Raw genomic sequence first — 11876 nt, forward strand, 5'->3', positions numbered from 1 at the left:
CATTGCTCTACTTTTATTAACCAAGACACCGATTTCAAAAGTGAAGCATCAATGTGAAAGTGCAAACATTCTCTAGGTGCTGACATGGGATCTCTTTCAACAGAGCAGACTGGTTCCTTCTGGACAGCAGAGCTGTACGACATGTGGCGATTGGACTATTCTGCCTGGGGGTGTCTGTCTATTTGGCAGGTAGGAACGACAGACGAAAACAAAACAGTACATTTTCACATTTCTTTCTTAACCAATATTTACTACTAAAGCACTTCATAGACACCTCTTTGTAGCTAAAGCATCCACAGCAATGTTGTGTTAGTTGGTGTTTTCAGCAGCAGAGGCATACCAGCGCCGCTGCTTTTCCTCTAATCCAGCCGTCCAGTTTCAGAGAACAATGCATTCTTTGAGCAGCCATGACTTAAGAGTTTCTAATGCTGAACCTGGCAGTGCTGGTGCACCCCGCTCCACAGAGTAGCGAGTTACTTTAGCAGAAGGGTGGTGGAGGGGGCGTCACTTCATTGTGTTGGTTGGTTGTCTGCCCTTGATCCCACTTCAGCCACAGTCAAATGATTGGGAAGGCCAACTCAGGAGGCCTCTTTACATCCCAGAGTTGTGCCTTTCTGCCCCTTCCTTCAACATTCCTGGGTCTGTGGTCCGTTTCCTGCAGGCAAATAGGATATCAATGAGACGAGCAGCGTTCAGTATGTGTTTGGTTTACAGTTATCTGTGTCTCTAATATTGTCATTAGAGACACAGACAGAATTAAAATACTGTCTGCACAGGTAAATCAAGTTTTCTACGACGTTCTCTTCTTTCTCGACAGCAATGTCCATTTTCATGCTCCTGATGTTCGAGATGGAAACGGGCATCGCCAGCGCCTGCATACTCTCCTCTGGGATCCTGATTCTGCTGGCGGCGGTGATACACTCCCTGGTCAAAGCTTCCCGAAGCGCCACGCACTACAAAAGCGACCTAGCCGACACGCTCTATCAAAACGACCACGGAAGCAGCAGCGTGCCCGTCTCACGGCCCTGTGAGCTAAGAGTCGGCTTGGACAGACCGCGGATTCACCGCAGCCAGTCTCATCATATGCAGCAGCCGATCTCTTACCCAACGTGTGGCAACCTCAGGCAGAGGGAGCATTATCAGCAGCAGTACTCCCCCACCGAAGGCTCTCAGAGCCACTCCAGCGATAAAGATGGATACAGCGCAGGAGGGAGCTGCCCTCGAATGCACCGGACCTTGTCTACTGAATCTGGCTTACTACAGGCCCAGGTGAAACCCTGGAATGGAGTCAACAACGAGATGAGGAGCGTTTTAGCACGCAAATCAGGGATTTCAGCAAAAGACTCGACGCTTGTGTGAGTGGACATTCTTTTCAGAGGAATTAGAGAACTGATATCTGACTGCAAGTTAGTGGAGCAAGTGAACCCCCACCGCAGAGGGAAAGCTCTTTGTTTCTTCAGTGTGCAAATGGGAAGTTTATCTTGTCTGGGTGCATTCAAAATGGCCAAGTTTAAGATATACAGTCACCTTAAAACACGATCCACCAATCTGAATAACACAGGTATTGACTAGTGTAGATGCTGACAGTAACTACTCCTGGTTTTACAGGACTGTGTAATTTACACCACATATTGAAACAACAATGCAATTGCTTTTATATAAAACAAAAAGCCACTAGATGCAACATTATTATAGCCATAGATGTTAAAAATACCAGCAGTTCTAAAACCGGGGTCACGACCCCAGATGGGCTGCAAATAAATAAGTTTGATTTCTGAGATCCTCCTCAGGAATTAAACAAAATTCTAACATTTTTCAGGAGTTGTCAAATACATTATTTTTTTAAAAAATTGGGCATAATTTGTCATTTTTTCCTCTTTTGCAATTTACAGGTGAATAACATGCTGATAATTACAATATGCTCGAGTAGCCAGCCTGCAGGTTAAATGTCATGCTGCTTGTAGATTGACCACTGCATATTGTGGCACTGTATTCAGTTTCAAATCATAACTGGTAATGCTTTTTCATGTAGAAATTTAACTGAAGTATTTCCAAAGAGCCGTATTTGTCTTTCTCTGAAGTGATGGAAAATATGGGAAATATTAATTCAGCTGACCAGCGGTACACAGTGAAATTTAAATTATAGGAACAACTTTAAAACCTTGATGTTGTTGACCAGACCAACAAAATGAGCTATAGTACACCGACTAGATATTGAGCTGGCACATCTGTGAACTTTATCATAATACAGTCCTGCGCCGTGGGCAGGCATTGTTTTTATGTTAGAATTGTGTGCGTGGAGCGATTGCATTTCTTGACGTGTTAAAAAATATTTTACGTAGAACCTTAAATAAACTGTAGCAAGGAAGTACTTGTTTTTTTAAAACATATCTTCTAGATATATCTAGAACTACTAACCTTGGACACATGTGCCCAATGTTCATGAGGAAGCAGGTGAGTTTTGTGGAGCAGGAACGGAGGGAGCAGGAGGTGAGGTCACATCATTTTGACTGCATGCAGGTGTTGATGGGAGAAAATGAGCAATGAAAACAAATAAACAGGAAAACAAACAATGAAACCGAAAAGTGGTTCAAAATAAGCATAAATGAAAATAACAGCAAAAAAAAGTAATATGATGCAAATTAAAAAATGAAAGCACAACATTATGTGACTGTCAATTTCTTTACCTTATTAGGAAATCTGGACGAATAAGGCAAAATTATTTGTATAAAGATGGACACTCAAAGCCCAAACTTACATGGGATGCAAACTTTGTAGCAAACATTTCAATGTTTGCTACAAAGCCATTGAAACGTTTGTATCATCCCAAGGAAACAAAATTGTGCCAACAGGAGATGGCAAGTAAAAATATATCTTGTTTCATTCATTAAACAAATACATCAGATGCTATAGTCTTGTTCTTGAAGACCTCTGAGATTTCCTGTCTAACTATGGTGGTTGCTCTCTAATAGTCAACCCAGAAATTGCAATTTTCAAAATACAGTTCTGAAATCTTCCTTTCACTTTTTATTGTTTATTCTTTTTGATATTTGCTAAAAATTTCAATCAAATAATAATGTGTCCAAATATATTGAAAATATACATAATTGCTTTTATTGTACAAACCTGCTGCTTAATTTCAATCTCACATTAGGAGCAATTTTTGGCAATATTTTGAATTATTTATTTTTTTATTATTATTATTATTTTGAAAACCCTGTTCTTATTCACTTTGAAAAATATGGTAACGTGCTTTGGTCAACATATAATTTGAATTAAAAAAAAACAAATGTTGCTTGATAATTTCAAGAATGTAGGTACACTTTATTAATTGTAAGGGTAGAGGTGATGTGGGTTAGACTTACTCAGTTCTGACTGTCAAGTCTGGTAAAAATGGTATTACTGAATTCAGAGACTAAGGTCAATAGTCTAAAATATTGCACTGCGTAAACACAGATATTCACTATTTATGGTCTGTGGAAAAGAACTGCGTGAAAGTTATCTTCAGACATACAAGCTGAGTTCAAAAATTTGAAGTGATGAAGGACACATGAACTTACAAAATACAAAAAAGTAATAAATAATGGCAACCTGACAATATCCTTTCTAACAGACAGTTGGCAGGCAAAAGGATTTTGGTAAAGGATCTACAAATGAAAGGTCATTTGTATTCAATTTTTTTTAATGTTAATGTAAGAATGGACGAAACTCAATTAGTAATGCTTTCAGGTTTCTAGTATCTCATTTAAAATGTTTTGTTCAGATTTAACACAGCAAATGGAATACCGTATACTTTTATTTTTATATAGAAAAAAGTTCTCCAGTTCTCCAATTCTAAAGCTTTTTAGAATTGTTGAAGCTACTTTAAATAAGGTACATACTAAAGCTTATAGATGGGGACATAAACTTTCTACGGGTTACGTTTATTTTGATATTTACAAAATGTTTGTACCTGCGTCCATTAAAGTTACTAATCTGCTCCTTCATGGTGATGGCTTGTCGAAGAAGGGTGTCAATGTTCTTAAAATACACACTGCTGTTTGTCATACTTTTCACGGCACTGCAAAGCACAGACAGAAATACAAGAATTAACTTTGTCGTATGGGGTTCTGCTTAATTCAAACATTATGAAGCGTCTCACCTGCATGCATACTCTACTGTGTAGATGGCTCCCTGACTCTGTTCCTCCCAACTCTGCATGTCTGTCTGTGGAAAAAAGGAACAAAGAAAGAAACAAATGTTGACATAGACTTTATCAAGACAATATAGTTAATAGTGCAACTTGATTAAAAGGCATCACGCAGCATGCTTCTCGGAAAAATTGATTTCAACAGAAAAAAAAAGTTTTGTGAAAAAAAAAAAAAAATTTATTTGTGTGCTCCTTGAAATTAGCTGTGATTCACTTAATTTTGAACTCAAGTTATTTTAGACCACTAAAATAATTAATTAGATTGTCTCAATCTAAAGATTATTAAGCGGAACTTTGACTAAATTCATCAGAATTTCCTAAAATACAATAGATCAGTCAGAGAAATTTTAAATAACTTTTTAAAATATTTGTTAGTTTTGAAAGAAAGAAAAATCCCACATCCTTGTTGCTAATGTGCCACAATAAACACAAGGATGACAAAATTCAAATAAAAACAAGCTTCTCCAAAAAATCTCTTTGATTCATCATCTGCTGCTGGCTGGTGGCACAGCTCAGTGTATATGGTAAGCTACATAGCAACAACTCCCACCCCCCCACAATTGTTCTGTTCAACAATTCCCATAGTTTAAAGTCATTTTAAAAACTTTAAAATGACTCTAAAGAAGAAAGTTGGAGTGACAGTCTGTGTCTTAAATATGTCTTCAAACCTAAACAACATATAAACGTAAGCAATAATAAAACTAATTAATCTAACATCAATATGAATAACAAAGGGAGGTCAGCATCTTTGGATCAATAAATTAAATAAAGATTAGGTAAACTATCCAATGCATGCATAACTAAAAAGCAAAACATTTATTGATCAGGAGCCAAAATTTGTTTGTAATTAAGTTTCAGACTCAAAACAAGATAGTCTAAAGATGATTATTCACTGAAATTACAATATGTTGCTGGGAGATTATATATATTTTTTTTACTTTTTTAATACTGCAGACAGCTGTAAGGTGCAACATCGAGCTGAAGGAGGAATACCTTGTGCTGCACCAGCTCAGGCAGGGATCTCCTGACGTGCTCCTGCAGCCTGTATAGAGCCACTGACGGCTCGTTAGCCAGCACATACATACTCTCCGTGAATTTGTCACTCACTGTGGGGTCAAACAAGCAGGGACACAGCATTAAATGTGCAAATCGTGCCATGAAACACGACAATAGCGTATCACCTCACGGTGTTATATGTAAGACTTAGCTTGGCCGCTAGCTTCAGAAACCATTTCTTAGCGCTGCCATGTTAATGTTTGGTTACATACAATAGAAAATACGGATTTGTTCTGTTGCTGTTTACCTCTCCTAACTTTCAGTTGCATCTCTTGGTCGTCCATGACAAAAGCTCGTCTCTCCTCTCAGAAGCCAACAGCGCGAAGAACGGCGTCAGCTGATGCCCGCTTCCGTGTTATTGTCCATCTGTGCAACACGACGAGATTCCGGGCGGAAACACGGACTCTGGCGAACGTTTTTCCGTCGCGACTGTAGTCAGAGATGCTTTGATACCCGAGACGGACTGCTGATTCAAACGACATTTCATCTCGTCTGTTCCCTTAACATTGTTTCTAACTAGCAAAGAAACCGAACAACGTGAGAAGTGTACTTTCTAAACAGTTCGGAAGCCGAAACGATCCGGCGATCGAGCGGAAATTTGACACTTTCTGTTTTCCCAAAAGGAAGTGGGTCTGTGAATGTGGCTGGATGAGGTGAGGAATTTCATCAACTATTATTTTATTAACTCTCGCTTATTTGTGCAGACGCACAATCTAGTATCAAATTGTTTTATGCAGTTATGATGGAGAGCAGAGATGATGAAGAGGTTGCAAATGGCCATCACAGTCAGCAGTCTGATGCTGCTGAACACTCTTCCAGCTCAACACGTGGGAATCCAAACGGTATTATATCTTCCAAATGCGCTCACATGCTTGACACTTTACACTACCAGTCTTCTGTGTCATCTGATCCTGGTAGTCTTAGATTGGATGGACTGTAAATAAAGCATCACCTCTGTCTATGACCACTAACACGGGTGTGTTTTCTCTGATTGGTTCTCCAGAGATGGATGTGGAGGAGGATGACATCTTTAAACACTCCACTACTTTGACCAACAAGCAGCGTGGGAATGAAGTGACAGTACGTCCAGCAACATTAGACTGTAAGTAAATGCACTTAGGAACTTGCAGTTTAAAAAATCAGGAGACTATTTGCAGGCACAAAAGTCCATATTTATTTGGGACTTTTGATGGTGCATCCTAGACATCCACACAATGGCAGTATTTAAAAAAAAAACAAAAAATGAATAGAACACCGATAATTTATAGTACGTTTTCGATAAGCTTAATATAACCTGGAATATGTTGGCGCACCAATGCCACTGTCCTCAGTTAACAGTAGTTAACAGTGCCATGAACTGAAAGGGTGCAGATCTATAGGGATCTACTTGAGCTGTTTGGCCAAGTAGATCCCCATGTACTGACAAGAAGTACATTTGGAGATGTCAAAATATGGTTCTCAAACCAAAGATCAGAGATCCAAGTGTCCACCCTGATGGACAGCTGGCAGCTCAAATCCTTCAGAACCTCAACAATTACACCATTACGTATTTCAATGCCATCCTTAATCATATTGATATATTCATGGTCTATGCTTGAAATTATGCTTGAATTTAAAAGTTTATTTAAATTTGTTGGTTCACCCAAAAAAAGTGGTCATATATTCAGCCAGAAGCTTGTTGATAGCTACAATAACTATTCCCTAGGGGTATTTATGGCTAAGAAACATTTATCCAAACATTGGTCATGATGATTTTATGTATTAGACTAAATCTGCAATAAATTCAAATCCCCAGTGTTTTGCTGGAGCTCTGAAGTTGTTTGTCATATCAGTCCATCCAGATAAAAAAAATAACATAAAATAAATAATAAAAGATCATCAATATTTAAAAGCCCAAAATGGATATGACTTTTATTGCCCCCATGAATGCGTGTAAACCTCTGCTCAAAACTGATTTGTATCAGCTATTTTTCAACCTCCCAACAGCTCTGTCCATACATCAGCTGGCAGCTCAGGGTGACGTTTTGCAAGTGGCTGCACATCTAAGTAAAGGCAAGAAAATCCCTTCCTGTTGTCTTGAAAAGTACTTGATTCCACAATTCCGAGTGTTTTGTGTTTTCATCTTGCAGACAGCTCAGTGCTCACCACGCAGGATGATCGGGGTTTTACACCCCTCATGTGGGCGGCTGCGTTTGGAGAAAAAGCTATGGTGGACTTTCTCCTGGAAAAGGTTAGGAGAAAAAAAAGAAGACATGCATTACATAGAAACTCTTCAGTGTCATTTTCAATGAAATAAAAATTTCATAGAAATACATTTTAAAGGGTGCGGATCCCAATACAATTGCAAGGGAGCGAGAGAGCGCCCTGACTCTGGCCAGCTCTGGCGGCTACGTGGACATCGTCGAGTCTCTCCTCAGACATGGAGTGGACATTAACACCTACGACTGGGTACAGCTGGGACTTTAGACATTTCCCTCACACATGCTGAATATAAATCAGCAGAACAAGTTATATATTAAAATATAACTACTGTGTTTTTTTCATTCTCAGAATGGTGGAACTCCTCTTCTTTATGCTGTAAGAGGGAACCACATCAAATGTGTAGAAGCTCTACTTGGTACATTGCATGTCTTTTTTATACAAAAAAAATATATATACATATATATAATTGTAATAAAACTCTGTTAAAGCAGGTTTATTCTAACAATGTTAATTTCTTACAGCTAAGGGAGCAGATATGACCATAGAGTCGGACTCTGGCTACAGTCCAATGGCCTTAGCTGTTGCACTTGGACACAAAAAACGTATGTATTAGATTGCTCTAAGGAGTTACATTTACTCTCATTTTGTCGTGTTAAAACCACAAACTGCAATGTAATTTATTAGTATTTTATGTGATAGAAGAAAAAAAACACATTTTGAATGCAAGTTAAGTTTAAATGTTTTATCAGATTGTTCTGCTACTAGGTTTTAGTGGCTTATTTTTTGTCATAACCTGATTTCAAACCACCCAACAAATTTATTCATGGCCTTGTTGTTCTACATGACTGTTCAGTTCATAAATGCTCCTTAAAAAAAACATTGAAGGCCTTCAAAGTGCAGCTGTATTTACACTGAGATTAAAATACACTCAAACTATTTACCCACTTCTGGTTATCTGTTGCACAAAATTTTATTCAGGCATGACTAATTAAAATGTCTTGAATAAAGATTAAAACCACACTTTCAGATTTTTGGTTAAAAGAAAAAAAAAGGAACACCATGAATCCAGCACTAATTTTTCTTAGTTTTCCTTTTTCTTTTTCGCATGAAATCCCAAATAAAGAAATTAAAGATTATGGTTGTAATGAACCAAAATGTGTAAAAGTATTTGGAATATGAATATGTCTGCAAGGCAATAATTACAATTGTCGATTTAAACCATTTTTAAAAGCTTTTGTCATAAATGATCTGTAAAAAAAAACAAACAAAAAAAACTTTTTCCCCCTTTCTCTTTTAGTTCAGAAAGTGTTGGAGGACCACATCCTGAAACTCTACAAGCCAACATGACATCAAATAAACCTGCAGGAGCTTTAGGCAGAAGACGCTTCGCTCACATCCATGCAACATTTAGAGACGGTGAAAACATCGGTCTCATCGACAACAGAAAACAGAAATGTAAACATATGGATTTATTTATGCACTTACAGTTTAAAAAAAAAAAAAGATTTTTTTTGACAATTTATGTAAAAGCTATTTTGAAAGAATCAATGAAATGTCAATTGTTCTGTAGAACTGTTTTGAATGGAATTTGGGGGAAAAAAGCCTTAATAAAATGCTATTTTTCGATAAAGCGGTCATGTAATTCGAAAGGCACAATATATATTTCTTAACGCAGCAAACTTTTCACATCGAAATGGCTATCAAAGTGACCAATGTCTGCATTTTCCTGTTTTACTGACGTGAAGTGAAACTTCCACACAGACGTCTGAACGCAGCAATACCAAAAAAGGCCACGTTTGCATCAGTTCACAAGGTGGCACTACAGATGACATGTTTTCCAAGTGTCACCACACCACCCTGTACTTTGGCCGTGGGTTATTTCCTCTCTCATGAGAGCATGAAAAAAAATGCTCATGAGGTTTTTTGCCCCAAAATGTCCAAGGAATAAACAACAATTCTCCCAAAAAAGTCAGTGCTGTTCTCAAACAGTATTTTTACTTTGTCGACGGTGGGGGCCTCCTGTATGGGAAAGCTGTGGGTGTGGAGTTAAGAACAAAATAGGGGTGGCGATAATGAACAACGTGGTCAGAAAAATATTGTCCAATAACTATTATGAGCCGAACAAAACAGCAAGAGGAAGCGTGCTGTTGTTCTTTGAAGTTACATTTCTCAAAGAAGAGCAAATAAGTAAAACTATCATTTTCTGTTTTTATATAAACTGCTGGATACAAGAAAAATTGTTAGATGATTAATGTAAATGTTTTTGTTCTAATTATTTTAAAAAAATGGCAATTCAAAATGACTTTAAGCTATTACTAATGTGTTCATTTCATCAAGTCATCTTAATGTACAGGTGCTTCTCAATAAAATTGTCTCAGCTGGAAAAGTGAAAATCCAACTATCTAAATTCATCAAAAATTAATGAGTCTAAAAAAATTTATTTAGACAAGTAGTAGTGAACAATTATAAACATACAGGCTTCACTTTTTGAAGTAATATATTAATGTATCGTTACCTTCCTAAAATTATCGCCGAAGTAATTTTTTTGGCCAAAAGTGATTTTGGCAGAAAGAAAATCTATCACTGCCTTTTAATTGCCAATATATGAATTAGACAAAAATATATGAAATTTAAAAAAAAAATTACTTTTGGCAAAAAAATTACTTGCGTAGCAATATTAAGCTATTCCCTAATGTTTAATTTAATAAGAAGCACCTGCAGACGTGTCTTGTGAATATGCAACATGCATGACTGTAGTCCTAATGTAAACATGCAAGTGGGGATATCTGAAGAGAGTTATTGTCCTCTGGGTAAAACTGGCTCAACCCTGTGAAGTCTCCGTCTTTGCAGCAACCTGCAGAAAGCACAAACACAAAAATAGTTTGCATCATCTTGTTGCGCTTGCTACAGGAAACTCTAAAGTTAGAATGGCAATTACTTCTAGTAGGCAGCGTTTACCTTCTAATCTGCATGTTTTAGCCGAGAAGCCACCCTGGAACTGGAGTTTCACCTCCGAGACTTTTACCGACTGGGGAAACTCCAGCAGCACCCACTGACAGTCCCCCTGACAAAGAGAAGATGACGACTGAGCCACACTGTGACGTGGACAATGCAATGTGTCATAAAAAAAAATGCAGTTTTCTATTTTCTGAACTCCTGGATGTCTAGAAAATGCTGCACATAGAAACAAAACCCTTATCGTTTATCATCATTTCAAGTAAATACGTATTCAACCAAATTCAAATAAAAGAAATTCTGATGTCTTTAGTTCTGATTAAATAAAAGAACATTTACATGCAGCATGTTCAGTCGAAATAATTAGTTTTACTGACAATCACTGTTGTCAACGTCAAAAGGTTTAGGATCTATTAATAAGTTGGTTTCACCTTTAGAAAGCTAGAGCAAAATATCTAAGCAAAAAATCTTAAGTCTTGGTCAATTAGTATCCTAAATGCCCAACAGAATGCTAATGCTAATGAATGTTTTGTAATACTGTGCTTGGTGCACATACTTATTTAGAATACAATTCTTAACTCAGTAAAGCTAACTGTGTCAAGGCAAACAGTATCATTTAATGTTTTGCTTAAAAAAGCATCCTTATCAATATTAGGCCAATTTGGTCTCAGCTTTTTATCTCCTCTGACTTTCAACAAGTAGAAATGCTGGGAGAAAAAAAAATCCCAAATGATAAAAAAATATGAGGACTTTGAGTCTAACTAACCATCTTTGGCTGCTTCGCTCACTTTTTGCACAGAGAAGAAGATAAACAAAGACAAAGTAACCAGGCTATAGGGTCAAGTGTTCACAGACCATAATACCACCTCCAAACATTTGTCTTAATGTTGTGTGCACCAAGTTCTGATTTAACCAGTTACCTTCACCAGACTAGATGTCTAAATCAGCTTTGTTTCTTCACGGTGCAACAATGTTTACTGTAAAGTTTTAGACAATGATAACATGAACTCGGAACAAAGCTGTCACTTTTTCTTTTTTTTTTACCTGGTCAGAGTTCCAGCAGGTTTCTTCATTACAGTCGAACATGAACTTTTTCCCAAACTGCTTTACGTCTCTGTTTAGCACTGAACTCACCCTGAAAGGACAACAAGTTGGGGGATATTTAGCACCCGGAAGAGCGCGGTAATTATTCCTGAATGAACACATATTTTGTTCACCTGCTTTGGGTTTCGCGACAGATCAGCTGAGAAGCCATGCTCTCACTCTGCCGTCAAGCGTTTGTGTCCACGTGGTGTTATTTTTACGACGGCGAAATCATGGAACGTCATGTTTCCCTCGGCCACTAGATGGAGCGCTCGATCCACCTTCACGTTCTCCTCGAGTGACACGTTTATCACAGAAAGGGGAAAGAAAAGTCAACGCGTATTCATCAAGATCTCCACAAATGACACACGGTATCATTTATTTATTTATT

The 11876-nt window shown here is 37.7% G+C and overlaps 3 protein-coding genes across 5 annotated transcripts; 1 reads left to right on the forward strand and 2 right to left on the reverse strand.

Moving 5' to 3' along the window:
• On the reverse strand, positions 1–5624 carry borcs8 (BLOC-1 related complex subunit 8). 2 transcript variants are annotated; one of them, XM_055051717.1, is made up of 6 exons: positions 5493–5624; positions 5183–5295; positions 4142–4206; positions 3953–4060; positions 2419–2510; positions 1–655 (listed from the first exon to the last, which is right to left on the reverse strand). In XM_055051717.1, the coding sequence occupies exons 1-5, from the start codon at positions 5527–5529 to the stop codon at positions 2441–2443; spliced, it is 393 nt and encodes a 130-aa protein (XP_054907692.1). In that variant the 5' UTR covers positions 5530–5624; the 3' UTR covers positions 1–655; positions 2419–2440. The 2 variants fall into 2 exon arrangements, with proteins under 2 accessions (XP_054907692.1, XP_054907701.1); XM_055051726.1 differs by lacking the exon at positions 2419–2510.
• rfxank (regulatory factor X-associated ankyrin-containing protein) lies at positions 5532–9077 on the forward strand. Of its 2 annotated transcripts, none has more exons than XM_055051709.1 (9): positions 5532–5898; positions 5983–6087; positions 6249–6347; positions 7232–7297; positions 7375–7475; positions 7553–7693; positions 7796–7862; positions 7969–8049; positions 8745–9077. In XM_055051709.1, exons 2-9 carry the CDS (start codon positions 5985–5987, stop codon positions 8792–8794), a joined length of 708 nt encoding a protein of 235 aa, XP_054907684.1. In that variant the 5' UTR covers positions 5532–5898; positions 5983–5984; the 3' UTR covers positions 8795–9077. The 2 variants fall into 2 exon arrangements, with proteins under 2 accessions (XP_054907684.1, XP_054907685.1); XM_055051710.1 differs by having other exon boundaries at positions 7568–7693.
• Positions 9078–9127: 50 nt separating this feature from the next.
• On the reverse strand, positions 9128–11671 carry nr2c2ap (nuclear receptor 2C2-associated protein). The gene is made up of 5 exons (XM_055051751.1): positions 11620–11671; positions 11447–11537; positions 10406–10511; positions 10234–10301; positions 9128–9481 (listed from the first exon to the last, which is right to left on the reverse strand). The coding sequence occupies exons 1-5, from the start codon at positions 11655–11657 to the stop codon at positions 9359–9361; spliced, it is 426 nt and encodes a 141-aa protein (XP_054907726.1). The 5' UTR covers positions 11658–11671; the 3' UTR covers positions 9128–9358.
• Positions 11672–11876: the final 205 nt, after the last annotated feature.

This window comes from Poeciliopsis prolifica, unplaced genomic scaffold (genome assembly GCF_027474105.1).
Source record: "Poeciliopsis prolifica strain line A6 unplaced genomic scaffold, Auburn_PproV2 SCAFFOLD002, whole genome shotgun sequence".
NCBI lineage: Eukaryota > Metazoa > Chordata > Actinopteri > Cyprinodontiformes > Poeciliidae > Poeciliopsis > Poeciliopsis prolifica.